Source organism: Meles meles, chromosome 13, assembly GCF_922984935.1.
Source record: "Meles meles chromosome 13, mMelMel3.1 paternal haplotype, whole genome shotgun sequence".
NCBI lineage: Eukaryota > Metazoa > Chordata > Mammalia > Carnivora > Mustelidae > Meles > Meles meles.
The window spans coordinates 45,153,370-45,173,180 of NC_060078.1; the positions used below are offsets into that span (position 1 = coordinate 45,153,370).

General features: G+C 38.4%; 1 protein-coding gene across 1 annotated transcript in view; it reads left to right on the forward strand.

Annotated features, from left to right (window-relative positions):
* The window catches only part of BMPR1A (bone morphogenetic protein receptor type 1A), a 34,670-nt gene extending 20,014 nt beyond the window's left edge, over window positions 1-14,656 (forward strand). The window contains exons 6-11 of the mRNA XM_046027110.1: window positions 2,540-2,684; window positions 6,273-6,465; window positions 7,953-8,250; window positions 9,896-10,071; window positions 11,318-11,448; window positions 11,536-14,656. Of these exons, the coding sequence (XP_045883066.1) occupies window positions 2,540-2,684; window positions 6,273-6,465; window positions 7,953-8,250; window positions 9,896-10,071; window positions 11,318-11,448; window positions 11,536-11,661 (1,069 nt within the window). The 3' untranslated portion in view covers window positions 11,662-14,656. The remainder of the gene's footprint in view (window positions 1-2,539; window positions 2,685-6,272; window positions 6,466-7,952; window positions 8,251-9,895; window positions 10,072-11,317; window positions 11,449-11,535) is intronic.
* Window positions 14,657-19,811: the final 5,155 nt, after the last annotated feature.

Below are 19,811 nucleotides of genomic sequence, written 5' to 3' on the forward strand. Positions count from 1 at the left end.
ATATTACCGAAGAAATTGTGGAAATAGTTCCAGTTCCAGGTTTTTTCCAGTTCCTCCCTGGTGGCGCAGGGAAGGGCAGGAGGAAGATTATTCATTGCATGTACTTTTGTGCCTTTTAAATCTTAAACCATTCGAGTTACATTACCCATGTAAGGTTTTAAAAATAAAATTCAAAATGGCTAAGTGTATTGGGCTATCCAGAGAGGAAACAAATCTGACTTGATGCTTTCTGTAATTTCCATCCTTTATTGTAAGTGCCAAATGGGTTAAAGGACTAAATGAGAGAATCAGAATTTAAACACCCTTAAAACATGCTAATGATGTTAGGGTTGAGAAGATGGTCTTAAGACATAAAAGCATGTATCCAAAAGGGGGGAAAACCATCACCGTAAGTGGAATGACAGGATACTAAGAGACTGAGAAAAGACTCTTGTAGCATAATTATCAGATTTAGCATCCAGATTACATAAGGAATTCCTAATGAATCATTGAGAAAAAGAGAGAAAACATCCTTGTTGAATAGCAAGAATAGGCACTTCATAGAATAGGCAAAAACTATGATGAGCAGTTCACAGGAAAAAAAATGAACTATAGAAAAAAATATGAACAGCCTAAAAATGTGCCAGCTCCAAGTTTGCACTAGAAAATGGGGAAATACACAGTGTGATATTATACTTTATAATACATTAAAAATACAATGATAGTATTATATGTAGTATAATATATAGCATAGTATATAATAGACATAATACTAATAGTATAATATATACTACATGTTCTATATATGTTCTGCATTTAGTGTATACTATACTAGTATAATATATGTTATATATTTCTATTATAATTATATCAATGCATTTATATTATAAAATATAGTATTATAAAGTATAAAATATTTTATGGCATAATATTATTACTATACTTTATAAATTAATCCACTTTGGAGAGCAATTTAGTGATATCACTAAAATTGAAAGTATGTCTACTTTTGAGGGGTGTCTGGGTGGCTCAGTTGGTTAAGTGACTGCCTTCGGCTTGGGTCATGATCTCAGGGTGCTGGGATCGAGTCCTGCATTGGGCTCCCTACTAAGCAGGGAGCCTCCTTCTCCCTCTTCCACTCTCCCTGCTTGTGCTCTTTTACTCTGTCAAATAAATAAATAAATCTTAAAAAAAAAAAAAAGAAAATATGTGTAACTTCAAGAAATTCTTACACTCCTGCTAAAGAGACTGGCACAAAAATAATTTTTGTGTTACTATTTGTATTAGCAAACTTTCAGAATTAACAAATATGACTGTCAGAGTAAATTGTGGTAAATTTCTAACAAGAACCCAAGGCACCGTTTAAATCATTTCTCTGGCAGAATAGTAATGAGGGAGACTGTGGCTCCCAGACCCAGTCTGGGTTTGGATCCCAGCTTCACCACCTGGTGGTGTCTGACTTGGGACAGATGATGAACCACTGGGCCATGGTTTTCTCACCTGTAAAACAGGAGCAATAGTATTCACCTCTTAGGAGTTTTGTAAAGATGGAGTAAGTCCTAGAACAAGGCCTGACACACTCAGCATCAATAAACATGAGCTCTTGTTTTTAAACATGTATCAGCATGGATAAGTATATAAGACATAAGGAAGTTTGTGTGTGTGTGTGTGTTTTTAAAGAAGGATGTCAAGTAAATACAGCATATGCCATTCGAGTCCATTTGTATCCAGAGAAACAGTGTTGTTTATGAATATGTATATCGGTGGTAGATAAATAGGAAGAGGACGTAACAACCTTTCAGGATAGTGTTTGTTTCTCAAGAGTAAAGGAAGGAAATGGAATTATCAGGGAAGTGGCAGGAGCTTCAAATATTTCTAATGTTTATTTCTTTAAAATAAATATAATATTAATATTTATTCAGTTTAAATGGTCTACACGTGGGTGGCAGTTAAATCTCTACTTTCTTGTATGTTTGAAATATTTCATAATCTGAAATTGTAAGAAGAGAATCTTTAAAACTGTCAGAATGAGTTCAGAGAACTTATTTGATTTCTTTGCATAAATTCCTTTTCCCTTTTTTAAAATGGAACTATATTCATTGTTCATTTTGACACAACAAAATTCAAAATACTGACAAATTCAAATCAAAATGTTCACGTAAAGTAGAAGGTGAGTACTCCAGCATCCCCGGAAATAACTGTTATTTAGAACTTGTTCTCTATCTCTGCTGATCTTTTTAGACATATGTAGATATATATAATTTTTTAAAATTGTATAGCTAGGATCACACTCTGCATGCTTTTTTTTAATCTGTTTTTTTTTTTCACTAGCCAGTGCACTGTAGACATCTTTCCATTTTAGCATGTACATAGAACTCTACCTCATAAACTCCATTCTTGGACTTGACTTTAACAGAAGAGATATTATCCTGTAAGACTAATTTGGATGTGATCCTATCTGAAGGAAGGATAATGGTATCAACAACCTCAAGATATTTCTCACCCTAGAATTTTGTAGTTTTGGAATTTTAATGTAGGTTATTTTCTGCTTTTTTAAAAGACATTATTGCAAGAGCATCTCAAGCAGACGTCGTTATAATCGTGATTTGGAACAAGATGAAGCATTTATTCCAGTTGGAGAATCATTAAAAGACCTTATTGACCAGTCACAGAGTTCTGGTAGTGGATCTGGGCTACCTTTATTGGTAAGATAAAATGTCATATAAACGTGAATGATTTATTGGTACAGAATGTGTCCTTATATAATGGTAGGCAGTGTAATTGTTACGGATTAGGGAACGTTACTTAACACTTTTTTCCCTTCCTCCTTATTTAAAAAGATGGCTGCAGTCATGCAAGAAGAAATCAGTTAAAAATAAGAACTATGAAACAAGAAAAATAGAATAGGCCGGAAGATAGAGCCACAAGCAGGAGAGAAAATGTGATCATGCAGTGCTGTATAAGTGCTAGCGTTAGCTCGCGAGTTTTGCTTTGAACAGCCAACGTGAAGAGGAGTCAGGTATAAATTCCTCGCACCTAAGATTAAACTCATTGGTTGAGAGAAGTATAACTATTTCAAATTAATAAAAGGTAGATATCAGATGTATTTTTAATTGTTTAATTGCATTTGTTTAAAGTAAATACACTGTTCTCTAATTTTTTAAATTTATTGAATTAAATAATTCTGTGAATGAATTAGAAAAGAAAAAGTAAAACTGTCTTCATGTGCAGACAGCATGATTATCTACAAAGAAAAATTTCAAGGATGTTACCATAAAGCTACAACAACCACTAAGTGAGTTTATCAGGGTGACAGACTATAAAGTCACTCTATAGAAATCGTTGAATTTAGGTATACTGTCAACGAGCAGTTAGGAATTAAAATATTAAAAGCAGTATCATTTAAAATAGCTTCCAAAAATATTTCCAAATATTTTAGAATAAGCTTAACAAAATTTATGTAAAACCTGTGCACTGAAAATTAGAAAACATTTCCGAAAGAAGTTAACAGAGCCCTAAATAAGGGGAGATGTATATCCTGTTTGTCAGTCAGTAGACTCAGTGTTAAAATTTCAGTTGTTGTAAGTTGACCTACAGTTTTCATTCAATCCAGAGCAAGCATTTGTAGAAATTGATATTATGTGGAAACACAAAGGACCTAGAAGAGCCAAAACAAAAGAACAAAGAGGATTCACTACCTGATTTCTGGACCTACTGTAAAGCTACAGTAATCAGTTTAGTGTGGTCCTTGAGGATAAGGATAAATACATGTGTCAGTGGAAGAAAATGTCCATAGACATGGACACAAATGTCACTTGATTGGGGTGACAGAGTAATTCAGTGGGGAGAAGACAGTCTGTTCCACATATCATGCAGGGAAGATTGAGCATCCATTTCTCAAAAAGTGTATCACGACCCTTACCTCCAAATATGAAATTACCTTGAAATGGGTCATAGACTTAAATGTAAAATGTAAAGTTAAAGTGTAAAAACCTTTAAAAGAAAATGTTTTAGAAAATCATTGTGACTTTCAGTTAACCAAAGGTTTCTTAGGACACAAAAGACATGAATCATTTTTTAAGATGATAAATTAGGCTTTCTCAAAATTTGAAATTTTCCTATTCAAAAGACACTTAACTTAAGCAGAGGAAAAAATAAGTCGCAAACTGGCAACACAGATCTGAAAGAGTTTGTGTTTGTCTACAATTCAGTAATAAGACAACCCAATTTTTAAAAATGGACAGAAGATTTGAACAGGTACTTCACAAAATAAGAGAAAGGAATGGCAGATAAGCACATGAAAAGGCAGGGAAAAGCAAATTCAACATCAAAGCAAGACGCTGCACATCCACTAGTGTGACTAAGACCAAGAACATTACGTGCGGAAAAGAATATAGATCAGCTAGAAATTCATACATTGCTGATTGAAATGAAAACATTTCAGGCACTTTGGGAAGCCGATTAACAGTTGACTGAAAGGTGAAACATATACTTTCTATTACCATGAAGCAGTTCTTCCACAAAGTATTTACAGACGAGATCTGCATTCATACAGTGGGACATTTCCTCATCAATAAAAAACTACTGATACAGGCAACAACAGTACAGATGAATTTTGAAGTGTTTTATGCTAAGCGAAAAAAGCTAGACGCAAAAGACTACATATTGTATGTTTTCATTTATGTGATATTCTAGAAAAGATAAAAAATTGTAGGGAAAGGAAACAGATCAGTGATGCCATGGCCTGGGGGGTGGATGAAGAGGGGATTGACTTTAAAGAGGCAAGAGGGAACTTTCTTGGGTGATGGAAACGTTCTGTATCTTAATTGTGGTGTTGATGGTTACATGACTGTGTATACTTATCTAAACGCAATTGTCAAAATGAGTGGATTTTGTTATATGTAACTTACACCCCAATAATCCTTTCTTTAAAAGTTACAAAAGGATTCTGAAATAAGTGATACATAAAGTAAGTCAGTTTAGGTATGTACAAAATCTAGTTCACTTTAACTGCATTTCCAGCCTGGACCTTGGGGTTCTTTTTAGTTTAGAATGGCCACTAGTGGTTCTGAAAATGAAAAGTAGCAACTAATGTGCGTCTCTGAGTCAACAAACATTAATGAAAGCACTACATTTCAGGTGTTCCCCTAAACAAATCCCTATATTCTGTGAGTGGGAAGGAATAGAATTCAAACAAATCCATATATAAATAATAATAAAATTATAATTGTGATAAGTGCAGCAGCTGAAAGGTATACGTATGCTATGAAGGTGTTCCAAAGAGAAACAGCCCTCTTAAGTAACGGAAACTGCACATGCCAAAAGACTTTGAGACGGGAATATGCACGAGTGAATTCTAAAAGCTGAAATAAGGTGAATAAGAGGGGTGAGGGCAGGTCATGATAGCAAACGATGAGGCTGGAGAGTCAGGTAGGGGCCAAATCAGGGATGGTCTTAATGACTTGAGCGGAAGATTTTTTTTTTTTTTTTAAGATTTTATTTATTTGACAGAAAGAGATCACAAGTAGGCAGAGAGGCAGGCAGAGAGAGAGGAAGGGAAGCAGGCTCCCTGCTGAGCAGAAAGCCTAATGCCGGACTCAATCCCAGGAACCTGGGATCATGACCCGAGCCGAAGGCAGAGGCTTTAACCCACTGAGCCACCGGGCACCCTTAGGTGAAAGATTTTTAACTGTCATTTAGATCTTGCTGCATAGTAAAGCACTCCTAAGTTTAGTGGCTCGAAGCAACAAACATTTTTTATTTCTCATGATTCTGTGGGTCTGCTGGGCAGTTCCTTTTCTGGCCCTGCTCAGCTAGAGTTAGATGGTGTAGTTCATGGACACCGCTGGTGGCTCCCAGAGTTTTGTTTACTGGTCACAGAGTTCTCCAGAACAGCAAGGAAGGGCAGGCCCCAGAGCACAAACCCTTTTCAAGTCTCCACTTGAATCACATTTGCTGTTGGTTCCATTGCCAAAAACAAATCCTGTGTCCACGTCCAGAGTCTGCAGAGGAGACTACCCAAGGGAGTGTGGACTGGGACTGGGAGCGGAAGTATGTTGACCGTTTCTGCAAACAGCAAAAATGTCACGTTGACTAACCCATTAGTGTGCAATTTCACAATATATTTTATGTTGTTTCGTCTTCTTTTAAATCCTTTATAAATTCTACCGTTGGGGTGGGTTGGTTGTACATCCCGTCCTTTTTGATGGGAGATGCCATGGGCCACTTTCTCCGTCTCAGCAGGTTCTTTTCATCAAGAACAGCACAAACATTTTTTGCTTTTCTTTGTGAAGGTTCAGCGAACTATTGCCAAACAGATTCAGATGGTTCGGCAAGTTGGTAAAGGCCGATATGGAGAAGTGTGGATGGGTAAATGGCGTGGTGAAAAGGTGGCAGTCAAAGTGTTTTTTACCACCGAAGAAGCTAGCTGGTTTCGAGAAACGGAAATCTATCAGACTGTGCTGATGCGCCATGAAAACATACTTGGTGGGTACATGTTTGGTTTCGGCCGATCCCATATTCCAGCAGGGTTAGTGGGTTGCAGTGGAAGCCTGCCACACAGGCTATGAAAACATACTGAACTCCATTATGTGCATCTGGCTCAAGGAAACCCAAGAGAATACACAGTTTAAATACAAAACAATCCTGCATGGCCACCAACGGCTTTATTTACTCTCCAGCTAAGAAAACAATAGGGAGTTTCAAATTGGAAGTAGTACTAGTTTATTGGACTTACTCCTAGAGTAACACAGCCCAAGTTTTTTAAAGATAATTTAAGCAATTTTCTAATGTAACTTTAACTATACGTGCTTTTTGCCTTTTATAAACTGAATGCCCCTCCCCACTTTCTTTTCAAAACAGTAAAATAATTAGGTATGATCTGATGAGTAGAGTACAGAAACTCCTCTAGCTTCCCTGACTTTTCAGCTACTGTTTCCCTACCCTTTAATTTAGAGAGTGCATAGCACATTGCCACAAGTATTCCAGACACTTAACTGTTAGTTTTCTAAGGGCTGTCACAACAAATTACCACAAACTGGATGGCTTAAAACAACAGAAATCTTTTTTCCCAGAGTTATGGAAGCCAGAAGTTTAAAAGGAGGGTGTCAGCAGGACCATGCTCTCCGAAGGCTCTAGGAGAGGCCCCTTCCTTACCTCTCCCCTCAGCTTCTGGTGACTGCCAGCAACTTTTGGCACTTCTTGGCTTGGAGATAACACTCTTACTCTCTGTTGTCCCATGGCCCTCACCCCTTTTATGTCCACATTCCCCTTTTGTAAGGATACTGGTCATTGAATCAGGACCCACCCTAATCTAGTATTGACCTCCTCTGAACTTGGTTCTATCTACAAAGACCCTCCTCCAAAGAAGGTCACATATACGGGTACCAAGTGGACATGAATTGGCATGGTATGGGAGGAACACATTATTCAACCCAGCACTCACTGACCTTCTTCTGAAGGGAAAAGGGACAAGAAAAGAAAAAAAGGAGGCCAGTATCATGGCCCTGCTTATCAGTGAGCCAGATAGAAATGCAGATATGCTGAGGCTTGATGAGCAAATGGCAGCTGGCTTAGGAGCAAACTTGTGGTTGAACATTTTAACTCTATTACTTTAATGTGTTCACTTTTCAGTTTGAAATTGAAAATTTTTCCACCTTCTGTTGTGCTTAGAGAATCATGGAAGTGGACAGCATTTCCCCAGGCTATTTCCTGATACATTATTTTTTTCTTAGACATATGATTGTCATTTTCATGATTATCATTAAGATTATTTTAAATATACTGCGGAAATGTAGAGTTGTCTGTGTAAATGGCAGGAAAGAATGGTACACATTCAAGAGATTTTGTTAGGCAAATTAAATTTTTATTATCTGTACAAGATACCAAAGTTATTTTCAGTATCTTGAATTAGCATTCAATATTCTTCTTGCCCATCTCTGATAACTAACCCTTTAAACCCATTAATTGTATAGGTTTCATAGCAGCAGACATTAAAGGTACAGGTTCCTGGACTCAGCTCTATTTGATTACTGATTACCATGAAAACGGATCCCTCTATGATTTCCTGAAATGTGCTACACTAGACACCAGAGCCCTGCTCAAGCTGGCTTATTCGGCTGCCTGTGGTCTGTGCCATCTCCACACAGAAATTTATGGCACCCAAGGAAAGCCTGCAATAGCTCATCGAGACCTAAAAAGCAAAAACATCCTCATTAAGAGAAATGGAAGTTGCTGTATCGCTGACCTGGGCCTTGCTGTTAAATTCAACAGGTAAGCAGTTCTTTGCCTTCTGTTTTGAAATCATTGGACTCTCCAAAAGATATTTGCCTGTTTGGATTCAGGATAGTGGAATTCCAAACATGTTTTTGGGCTTATCTGGTTATATAAATAAAGAGTTGGGATTTTTTGTCTTGGTGTTTTGTTTTTCTGTTTTTTAGGGTTTTTGTATTTTGTTTTGTTTTTTACAAAAATTACATCCTACTCTACATAATTCTTGATTTCCTGCTTTTTATTATCTTAGACATCATTCTGTTGCAATTTATGTAGATCTGCTTCATTCTTTGAAACAGTGTTGATGCAGTTTTCCATTATGTGGATGTAATGTGACCCAACTGATGGGCATTAAAGTTGTCTCTATTATTTGAAAAATGCCTTACTACATGTTGTATTTTACCTATGTGTAATATCCTTGACTGCTTGTGTAAGTATTTGTTTGTGGTGGATTCCTAGAGAAGGGGCTACACAGAGTATGTGCCTGTTAAAGTCCAGTATAATTGCAGGCTCTTCCTTAAGGAAGCGTTCATCGGTATACACTCCCATAAACAGAGTTAGAAGTATGCGTTTCTCCATCACCACTTGAAATTGTTGATATTTTTTATATAGAATTATCAAAGTTTTAGGAAACCGTTGAAGCTTTTATAATACTGTTAAAACTCAAGGATACAGTAGCCATGAAATGAATTTCAGAATTCATTTCAGGTTATAAAATAAAAGTAACTTACCTAGCTGTTACATTGTTCTGGTCCTGTTATTCTTTATTGTTGTGGTCCTCATAGGCTCACATACTCATCAGGTACTGTTTAAGAAAATCTAAAATACATTACATTAATCTCGGCTTCAAAGTAGTTTCCAGAACCCGCCAGAATTGGGGGCCTAAGTTACAAAACATTTATGTCTTCCAACTCTAAAATTTAATCCAAAAATTGAGAAACCAATAAACGCCATTTATTACTGATTGTCAACATGATTATGTAAACATTACTGATAACAGAACTAAGTTGGTTGGACTCAAAAAGAAAATATAACCCTGTGTCACAAAGGCTGAGTTTATCATATGAGAACAGTAAAGGCAATGATTCCTCTCAGTTTAGTTTTACATTTGCTTGTTCTGGGACATAATTATCTACTGTGCTTTCTTCTATTCAGTACCGTCCTTTTTCTTAGAGAGGCGCTAAACATGTCAGGTGACAGAACTCAAACTGATGTGAGGTGTTTATTGTCTTTATCCAGGATAATATGAATATTCATACTTAGCTTTTCACTGCAGACAGTAATGATTCTGATTGGGTGCTGTCCCGGACCCTGCTCTGGGGTGTTGTGTAATCTGTAACATATATTAAAGGGCATATTACTTTTCTAAAATCTGGGAAATGCTAAATTGTAAGATCTTATCTGGTCCCAGAGAATTCAGTTAAGGGAATGTTGAGATATAAAATTGGTAGGTGGGTAGGTAGATTTTTTTTTTTAATTTAATTTTTTTATATATTTATGTGTTTTGTGTGTGTGTGTGTGTGTGTGTGTGTGTGTGTGTATGTATACATGTGGAAGGAAGAGTCTGACTTAAAAAATGAGACAAAAATACAAGATAAACTGTTTTGTTCCTGGCCCTCAATCTGAACACTGTCTTCTCTTTCAGCGACACAAATGAAGTTGACGTACCCTTGAATACCAGGGTGGGTACCAAACGCTACATGGCTCCGGAAGTGCTAGATGAGAGCTTGAATAAAAACCATTTCCAGCCCTACATAATGGCCGACATCTATAGCTTTGGCCTGATCATTTGGGAAATGGCTCGTCGTTGTATCACAGGAGGTAAGACTTCAGGTAGTGGGTTTCCGGTTATGTTTGTATCATTATTCAAAAAAGGAACAGCTCCATTTATATGACTTGATGTCACGTATGTCAGGGATCCCCAAGGCCACTCCCAGGTTCTGTGATTTCACTACAAGGACATACCGGTCTTAGCATATCGTTGTCCTCACAGCTAAGGTTTATTACAGTGCAAGGATACAGATGCAATCACCCAAGGGAAATGGTGCATGGAGCAAAGTTCAGAGGAAACCAGGCACAAGCTTCCAGAAGTCTCTCCCAATGGAGTCACAACAGGATGTGCTTCAGTCCTCCAGGAGTGAGTTATGACAACATGTGAAATATTGTCATCCAGGAAAGTTCATTAGAGACCTAGTAGCCAAAGATATTTTTGGAGGCTGGTCACATGGGCACCCTCCACCTAGCATGTACCAGAATTCCAGACCCCTAGAAAGAGAGCAGGTGTTCAGCATAAACCATATTGTTTGTACAGATAGTCTAGGCACACAGTGAGTGACCTTTACCATTTAGGGAAAGTTTTATATGAGCATGTAGGGAATTGTTTCCCCAGCAAGTTCCCAGATACCGGCCCAGTGCCAACCCTGCAAGCAGGCCTTTTCAAAGAATAGCACTCTCCAGCCTGCTGTGTTAACTCTTTTCTGCATATCATGTTGTCTTTCTACTACAGAACGAAATAAGGCAAGATAAAAAACAAAAACCACATTCATTAGTAAGAACAATTATGTATATAAGTAATCAAATTAAAAATTGAAGGGGCACCTGGGTGGCTCAGTCAGGTAAGTGACCAACTCTTGGTTTCAGCTCAGCTCATGATCTCAAGGTTGGGAGATCAGACCCCACATCTGGCTCCGTGCTGAGCATGGAGCTCAAGATTTTCCCTCTCCCTCTGCCCCTCCCTGGCTTGCTTGCTCTCTTGTGTATGCGCACATGCAAAATGAATAAATAAATAAAAATTTGATGGTAAATGAGCACTTCACCTTACTTTTCCTAAGGGATGTAGGTAGGTCCACAGATATGAAGGGGACCGTGATGGAGGTAGAGGAAATAATTAGGCACAGAAAAAGAGAAGAAAACACATTTACTATTAAAAGTGAATCATTCGCTCTATAATTCTCTTCTTTATTTAGGAATCCATTTTAACTCCCATAGTTCAGTAAGAGGTGCTGAGTAGGTTGATACATTTTGTCCAGCCATTTTTGTGCCCACTGTGCTTTCTCACTCCCTGCAGGGATAGTGGAAGAGTACCAGTTGCCATATTATAATATGGTGCCCAATGATCCATCATACGAAGATATGCGTGAGGTTGTGTGTGTCAAACGCTTGCGGCCAATTGTGTCCAATCGGTGGAACAGTGATGAAGTAAGTGGAGCTCTGTCCCCTGAGGAAGTGATTGGTAAGTGTTGTCAAAGATCTTTATGTGCTCACTACATTCTCTTTACTTTTCAGTGTCTACGAGCAGTTCTGAAGCTCATGTCAGAATGCTGGGCCCACAATCCAGCCTCCAGACTTACAGCTCTGAGAATCAAGAAGACACTTGCCAAGATGGTTGAATCCCAGGATGTAAAGATTTGACAGCGAAACAATCATGAGGAGAAATTCTAGACTGCAAGGACTGTTTTCACTCGAGGAATGGGTGGAATTCGAGTAGAATAAGGATGCTAACTTGGTTCTCAGACTCTTTCCTCACTACACCTTCACAGGCTGCTAATATTAAATCTTTCATTACTCTGTAGAATAACAAGCTGGGAACTTCTAAACACTTCGTTCTTTATATATGGACAGCTTTATTTTAAATGTGGTTTTTGATGCCTTTTTTTTTATTGGGTTTTTATGAACTGCATCGAGGCTTCGATCCTGATTATTAATGTCTCCAGTTAAACTCTGGGTACTGAATTTCCTGTTCATAAAATGGTGCTTTCTGTGAAAGCCTTAAGAAGATAAATGAATTCAGCAGAGATGGAGAAATACACACTTTTGCCTTCTACCTGAGGAAAATTAATCTGTCTGTGTTCCGCCTTTGTAAACAGCCTATGGATTATGATCTGTTTGGGGTACTACTTAGTTTATGATAGTTTGTCATGCTTTGATATTGGTATGTGTGTGTATGCGCACACACGCACATACCAGGATTCCTCTGCTGCCGTTTGAATTAGAAGAAAACAATTTATAAATGCACAGGAAGATGTTGTTGGCTGTTGGTTTTGTGCTTTAAAAAATGCATTATCTGACCAAGATTCTCCAATCACGTAAAAGCCATTTATTTACCTTGCAAGTGAGCTAGCTTCTCTGCCAACTTGATTTTTTAACATAAAGGCCAAAAGAAGTTTAAAGTATCTGTAAATTTGGACTGTTTTCCTTTCATCACCATCTTTTTCTTCCTTCCTTCCTTCCTCTCTTCTCTCCTCCCCCTCCTCCCATCTTCCTTCCTCCCTTCCTTCTCTTTCTTTCTTTTTGGTAATTCTTTGTCATGAAAAGTATCTTATCCAAAGTTGGAACTTCCGATGCCATGAACCTTCTAAAGAAAACACTTCTTATTGAAGTGAATTACTAATTACTGCATTTGATAGCAATGTAAGTGCCTATAATCGTGTTCTATATTCTTTATTCTCAGTAACTTTTAAAAGGGAAGTTATTTATATTTTGTGTGTAATATGCTTTATTTGCAAAACACCTTCTTTACAACCCATATTTTATATATGTACACATATTCATACTGTAGAAACCAGCTCTCATGTGTACCTCATATCCCATTCTTAAGGGAAGAAAATGAAAAGATCATCAGAAAAAAATGTCATAAAGTTTAAGTACTTACAAATTGTCAGAATTAATGCATTCAAAGGAGTATATCAAATCTAGGCTCAGGCATATACTTTCATTAAGATGCCGTCATCTCAATTTTTCTTTATGAAAGGATCCTCCAGTTAGAAGTTTCTATATCAGAGCTGATATAAACTTATCAACAGCTGTTTGGGGCATTTAAATCATTTGAGATTTTTGGTTTTATGATTTCTGTTCCATAACTTGTGAAGACAATGAAGAGTCAGGCAAAAAAGTTCAGTATCTACTCATTACCTGTATTATACCATATAGCTGTTATTCAATAAAATGCTACATATTTTATGGATGCCTTGTTATCCCAAAGAATAATTCTGATTTACTTAAACTTACACTTCTCCAATGCCTTCTAAATATTGTCTTATCCTGAGCAAAGAACTCATAGGTGCATAAAGTGAAGTAGTTTTCTTTGAATGTAACATAAAATAAATGTGATTATATCACAACATAGTTAAAAATCTTTAAAGGGGAGGAATCAGAGCATGTACCATCCATTACCAAAAGCCTGACTGGCATTTAAGGATGAAAGTCTTACAGTATTTATACATCAAACTTCACAGATTTGAAATCTGCTTTCATGGTCTTGACTAAGTTTAGTAATTTTCATCTAACATAATTAAAGTTTGAAGTGTTCATGAAAATAAGTAAATGTACATATTGATAGTACCCAATAACATGTTCTTTCAGAATTTCCTCCCTTATACTGAGAGAGAGTCTAATCCATGTTGCCTTGTGATTTAAGAACACTTCTGAGCTCTGATCTTAATCTAAGGTTAATCTTGCTTTATTTTTTATTGGCTAAACTATAAGTCCTGAACATTATTTGTCAACTTAATAGCAAAGAACATATGTAAAGAAAGGCAAACTCTATTCTTAGAAATGTTGAAATAGTATGTGGAAGCAATTACATATGCTTTTCTTCTGTTCAGAGCAAAAATGCAATACAACTTTTAAAAAGAATCCTATATCTCTTAAACTGGCTCAAGATCAAATTTGATAACTTATTCCAGGCAAGATTTTATAAATTAAATCACTTGTGTTTCTTTTCATACATGTTGTTTGGATATATTGCAAATATCTAAAATAATCTCAACAGAAATACTAATTGACTTTTTATAAAAAAAATTGTTGCAGCTCTTACATTGTTTAAAGGGGTACTATTTATTTGTGTGGGTCAGGTGTTAAAATAGGGTGGCAATTCATTCATCATCTTGTCTCAGTGCTATTATAAGAGTCACCATGAAAACTGCAAAGAACCGACATGTTCAGGAAGACTGAATTAAATCTCGGGCAGCAGCATACAAAGCCACATGTAATGATCATCCCATAAGGAAAGTATGTGAATACTGCTTTTGCAAAGAATTAAATATATTGTAATTTTAGCTCGTGCTCTGTACTATGCTTCCAGTGGAATTATTTAAGCCCTTTTAGTGACCATTGTCCTTGCCCATTTAAAAACTAAATGTAGTATATATTGTATAAAATGAAAATATCATTATAGCTTAATTAGGGAAATTGTACATAGACATTGAAAGAAGGGTTAAAAACAGTTTTATTATGCAATTGTAAAACACCAAAAATACAGATTCATCTTTGATATGTAACACACTAAATGTATTTTGTACAGCATCTGGTTTAAAAGGTGCCTTATTAAGTTTACCATTAATTGCTTTGTTCTATATATAGATTACATCCAATGTATCATTTTTAAGTAAATAACCTTATTTTAGTATATTTTAGTGATGTGTTTTGTGATACTCGGACTGTATTGTGTATCAGAAGTCACATGTCTGGGGAGATTCTGTAACAGATAAATTCATATACATACATTCGTCCCTGAGATGTGCATTTCAGCTGTCAGAAATTGAGTGTGGGACACATGGCAGGTAAGTGACGGCACACTCTTTGTGTAGATAGAGCAGTTAAAAACCTATTAGAGTGAAGAGTTGTTTCCCTTTAAAAAAAAATTGTAAAAATACGTACTCATTGCAGAAATTTTGGAAAACACAGGAAAGATTAAAGAAGTGACAAATCCCTCACAATTCTATTGCCACATGTACCCCTATTTACATTTGAATGTTTCTTTCAAGTCTTTTTTCTGGGGCTTTTTTTTTTTTTTTTTACAAAATTTTAGGTCATAGTATGTCCTTAATATCTATTGAAAAATGTAACTTTAGGGGCACCTGGGTGGCTCAGTGGGTTAAAGCCTCTGCCTTCGACTCAGGTCATGATCCCAGTGTTCTGGGATTGAGCCCGGCATTGGGCTCTCTGCTCAGCAGGAAGCCTGCTTCCTCCTCTCTCTGCCTGCCTCTCTGCCTACTTGTGATGTCTGTCAAATAAATAAAATCTTTAAAAAAAAAAAAGTACCTTTAGGGGCGCCTGGGTGACTCAGTTGGTTGAACGACTGCCTTCAGCTCGGGTCATGATTCTGGGGTTCCCGGATCGAGTCTTGCATCGGACTCCCTGCTCGGTGGGGAGTCTGCTTCTCCCACTGACCTCTCTCCTTTCATGCTCTCTCTCTCTCTCACAAATAAATAAAATCTTTAAAAAATTAACTGCATAATATCCTACCAAGTAGATGGAATAATTTTTTTATAATTCCCTGTTGAATAATTGGGTTATTTCCAGTGTTTTAAAAAATATGAATGTATTAAACATCCTTGTACATCCATCTTTTATGAACATAAATTTATTTTCTTACATTCCTAAAAGTGGGATTAGTGGATATGAACTTGTAAAGGATTATTTAAGATGAAAAACAGTCTAAGGTTCTTGGTAAGTGTGGCCATATTACTGCCCAGAGGGTTTTCTGCGCACATTCCTACTAGTCGTGTCAAGAGAGTATTCATCTCACAACTTGGGCAGGTCATGGCTTCCAATTTCTTTTCTCTGTTAGCATAGCCCCTGGTTTCTTATCCTGTAACTGGTTTCTGTTACCTACAATCATGGAGTCCATTTACCCGGCTTTACGGTGTTCCAGCTGCAGCAAGTGCTTTGTGAGAAGCTGGAGCTTCAGGGCTGAAAGGGAGCTTTCCCTCTGTTCCCCTGCAGTGTCCTCTCCCCTCCTGCACGTAGTTTCACCGCCTATCAGAGCTGTTTCCGACTGTGCATAGATTCAGTCAGCAAACCTCGGGGTCCCTTAGGCAGCTGGTCATACTAAATTGTAAAAATTTGGGACTCGATGTCTCCCCCCAAAAAATGCATGTTTGGGGATAGCTTGTTAACAGATTCTTCACAGGAACCCCTATTCAGTGTCCCCGTAAGACGGTTTCTTGAAACAAGCATGCACTCTGATGCAGCCTGCTGAAGAATTGGGATTTCCTGGGCCTGTCAAATTACTTGCTATAGCTTTCCTTCTAACCGTAAAAGGTTGACCCCAAACCTAGATCAACATATTCATTTTCCTTCCCGGCATAATCTGTTACTGTCACTGATTAGTTGGAACAGTGATGATTTCCAAGGTTTCTTTAATATTATTATTAGTACTAATAGAGAAGACATTAAGAAATGAGGACAGTGTCTTTCCAGAATAATTCTTGTAGGTAATTTGAGGCAGATGCTAATTCAGCCATGAAATCTTCATTCACTTGGAGAACTTTTTCTCTGCTGCTAGTGCACAGACCTTTTCTGGCCCTAACCTTAGATGCGTGTTCCTACAAAGCCTTGCAGCAGCCCTCGGAACAGTCCAGCCCTGGCCAGGAGGTCACGGCACACTGAAGGTGGCCAGTCGGTCATGCTGGGAGAGGCCACCTAATGGCAGCGGCACGGTCCTGGTCAAGAGGAGTTAAATACTGCGAGCTCAGGGCAAAAGCAGAAATAGACAAGTCACCCGAAAGCTGGAAATCAGGAGCAGACTTAGACTTAGTTCATGAGTGCCAAGGTACATATGCAAAACACGTCCGCTGGAAGCAGCGGCTATGGCTGAAAGATTCGTCCATAGTTGCCCTTGGAGGTGGAGACCGTGATCCTTGTTTTTAGATGGAATAGTGTGGCCTACATATTACTCTTCTGAACTGTATCTTCTTGGCCTTTGTCCCCTTACTTTTACTCTGAGTGTTCCCTGTGCTCAGAACAAAGTTCAATTTGATTCTAGATGTCCTGGTGCTTCTTCCTCCCTCCACCTCACTTCTCATCATAAATTTTCTACAGGGAACCGGAAATGTTACCATTATTCGAAAGTCAAAAGTCAGTATAAAATGCTCATGTTGGAAATATTTTCAGGCTGGAGGAAGGAAGAACTGGGGCCTTTGTTGTTGTTGAGAGGGGAGCCATCTAACGCAGAGTTTGAATCTGGCTGATGCTGAGGGTGAGGAAGCGGGGCTGCCCATCTGTTCTCTTGTTGCTCCGCTGCGGGATTCAAAGCCAAACAAAGGTTGAAAAGACATTTAAAAGACAGAACTGAAAGGCTGTGGCAAAAGCAAACAATACTGCGATGGAAAGCATTTCAATCAAACACTTAGAAATCCAGACTTACTGATTCTGTCTTCACTCTTGGCGAGCACTGGCTGGAGGTCAGATCTAACGGAGGATATTTCCAGGGTCCCTTCTGCCAGCAAGAGGTCTGACGTGTGTCTGATTCAGTCCTTTGCCATGTAACTTATTTTTTCATTCAAGAAACAGAATTTTCGAGGTGCCTGGGTGGTGCAGTCGGTTGAGCATCTGACTCTTGGGTTCAGCGCTGGTTGTGAGATCGAGCCCCACCCACATCGGTCTCGGCGCTCAGACAGCCTGCTTCAGACCCTCTCCCTCCCGCCCCCACCCCCGGACTTGTGCACACCTGTGCAAGGGCACTCTCTCTCAAATCTTAAAAACAAAAGGGAATTTTCCTTTTCTTTTTGATGTTTTGAAGTTTAAACTTGCCATGTCTAGATACATTCTTTGTGTTAGTACCGATGGGGTGCTCTTAACCTTTCCTTGGACCTGGGAGCTTCCACTATTTCTTTATTTCCTCCCTTCCCTTCTTTTACTTTACCCTTTCTAGAACTCCTGTTAGACAAATATTGGGTCCCCTGGATGTTTCTTCCATATTCCTTAGCATGTCTGTCATGTGCTCCATCTTACTTTCTGCTTTTCAGCCCATTTACTAAGTTTATTTCAATATTTTATTTTTTACTTGGAAATAATTTCAAAATTCCAGGTGGTGGGTAATAGGGAGGGCACGTACTGCCTGGAGCACTGGGTGTGGTGCAAAAACAATGAACACTGTTACGCTGAAAATAAATTAAAAAAAAAAATTCCAGAAAAGTTGTGAAGAGCACATTGAATGCCATTTACACTGGACCCAGATTCATCAACTTTATATTTTGCCACAACTGCCTTGTGTGTGTGTGTGTGTGTGTGTACAAGAATTACAACGCTCGATGTTGGAGCGTTTGAGCGCACACACACAACTTCTTCCGAACTACTTGGATTATACAGCTCGTGCCTCTTCAGGTATTTCAGGGATATTCTCTTAGAAAACCTGTTATGTACGATTTTCAAAATCAGGAAAGTTGATGTTGATATCACAACAATTATCAGCAATACCATACTCCGCAGATCTTTGCCAGCTCTAATAAAGTCCTTGAGAGCACATTTCCTGGGTCCACGGTCTGTCGGGGATCTTGCATTGCATTAAGTTCTCATGTCTTATTCTTTCATCTGAAACAGTTCTCCAGTTTCTTTCTTTTGTGATACATTTTCTAGAGTACAAGGCTGGAGTTTCTGTGGACATATCTGTGTCCTTCTCAGGGCATCCCACTGGGAGGCCATGGCGTGTGTCCCATTATTGATGATGTCATTGTTAATCCCTTGTTCTAGGTGGTTTCCCCTTTGTAATTACTATGTTATGGAGATAGTTTTAGACTGTGTTCTAGTCATTGGTAATTTTAATGTGAATCAGTGGTTACAAAGTTGTGATTTTCTACTTGTGTTATTATCTCTACATTTATTAATTGGCCTTCTGTAAGGGGAGGTCTGTCTTCTGTTTTTTGTTTGTTTGTTTTGTTTTGTTTTAAGATTTTATTTGTGAGCGAGAGAGAACACAAGCAGGGGGAGCATCAGGCAGAGGGAGAGGGAGAAGCAGGCTCCCCACCAAGCAGGGAGCCCGTGCGGGACTTCCTACTTTTTGGCACTTAGAAGACCTTCTCAGGTTATCTGGTACTTTCCCCACCCCAGCCATGGAGTCAGCCATTTCCCCAAGGCTCTCGATTCCCTCAGGAGGATGGTATTTAGAGACCGGGATCTGAGTGGCAAATAAGATTTCCAGTTTCCTGTGTCATTTCTAGAGACTTGTATAGTCCAAAATCTTTGTTTTTTTGAGTTTTGGATCCTCTTCTTCACGACACTAGTTTCCCACAAATGTTTGGCATAGCTGCTTGTCTTTGTATTTGGTGAGACCCTGCTCCCCTCAGTTCTGTGTTCTGTGGCTTCCTGTTTTTATCAAGAAGTGATGGGGCAACAGTGGTTTGTTAGAGCAAAAAATTAAGAAGTGCTCTTTTCTTCTTGCCTAGGATTTCGGCTCCCCTGCATTTCCCTCTGCCCCACCCCATGTATTTACTTCCCTCCCTGCTCCCAGCAAGTTTTGTCATTTTTAGACCAGATTTGGGGAGCGTTCTTGACAGAGGGTGGAGGACTCCTGCTCAGGCTAGAGTTGAGCTGGAGTTGGGACTGTTTTCAAGACAAATGTCGTGGGACACCCGCGGAGTGGCACAGCATGAGGGAGGGCTTTCAGAAACATTTCTTATAGACCATAAATATCTTCTCCACGATGTTCCTAAAACACAGGCTGTTTCTGAAATAAAAGCAGAGTTCAGGTGTTACTGTGACACTAGGTCGTAGAGTGTGGGGACACATCTCTGGATTGACTGCCACGGGCCTTGACTTTGCTGAGGTCATCTGTGTCATCT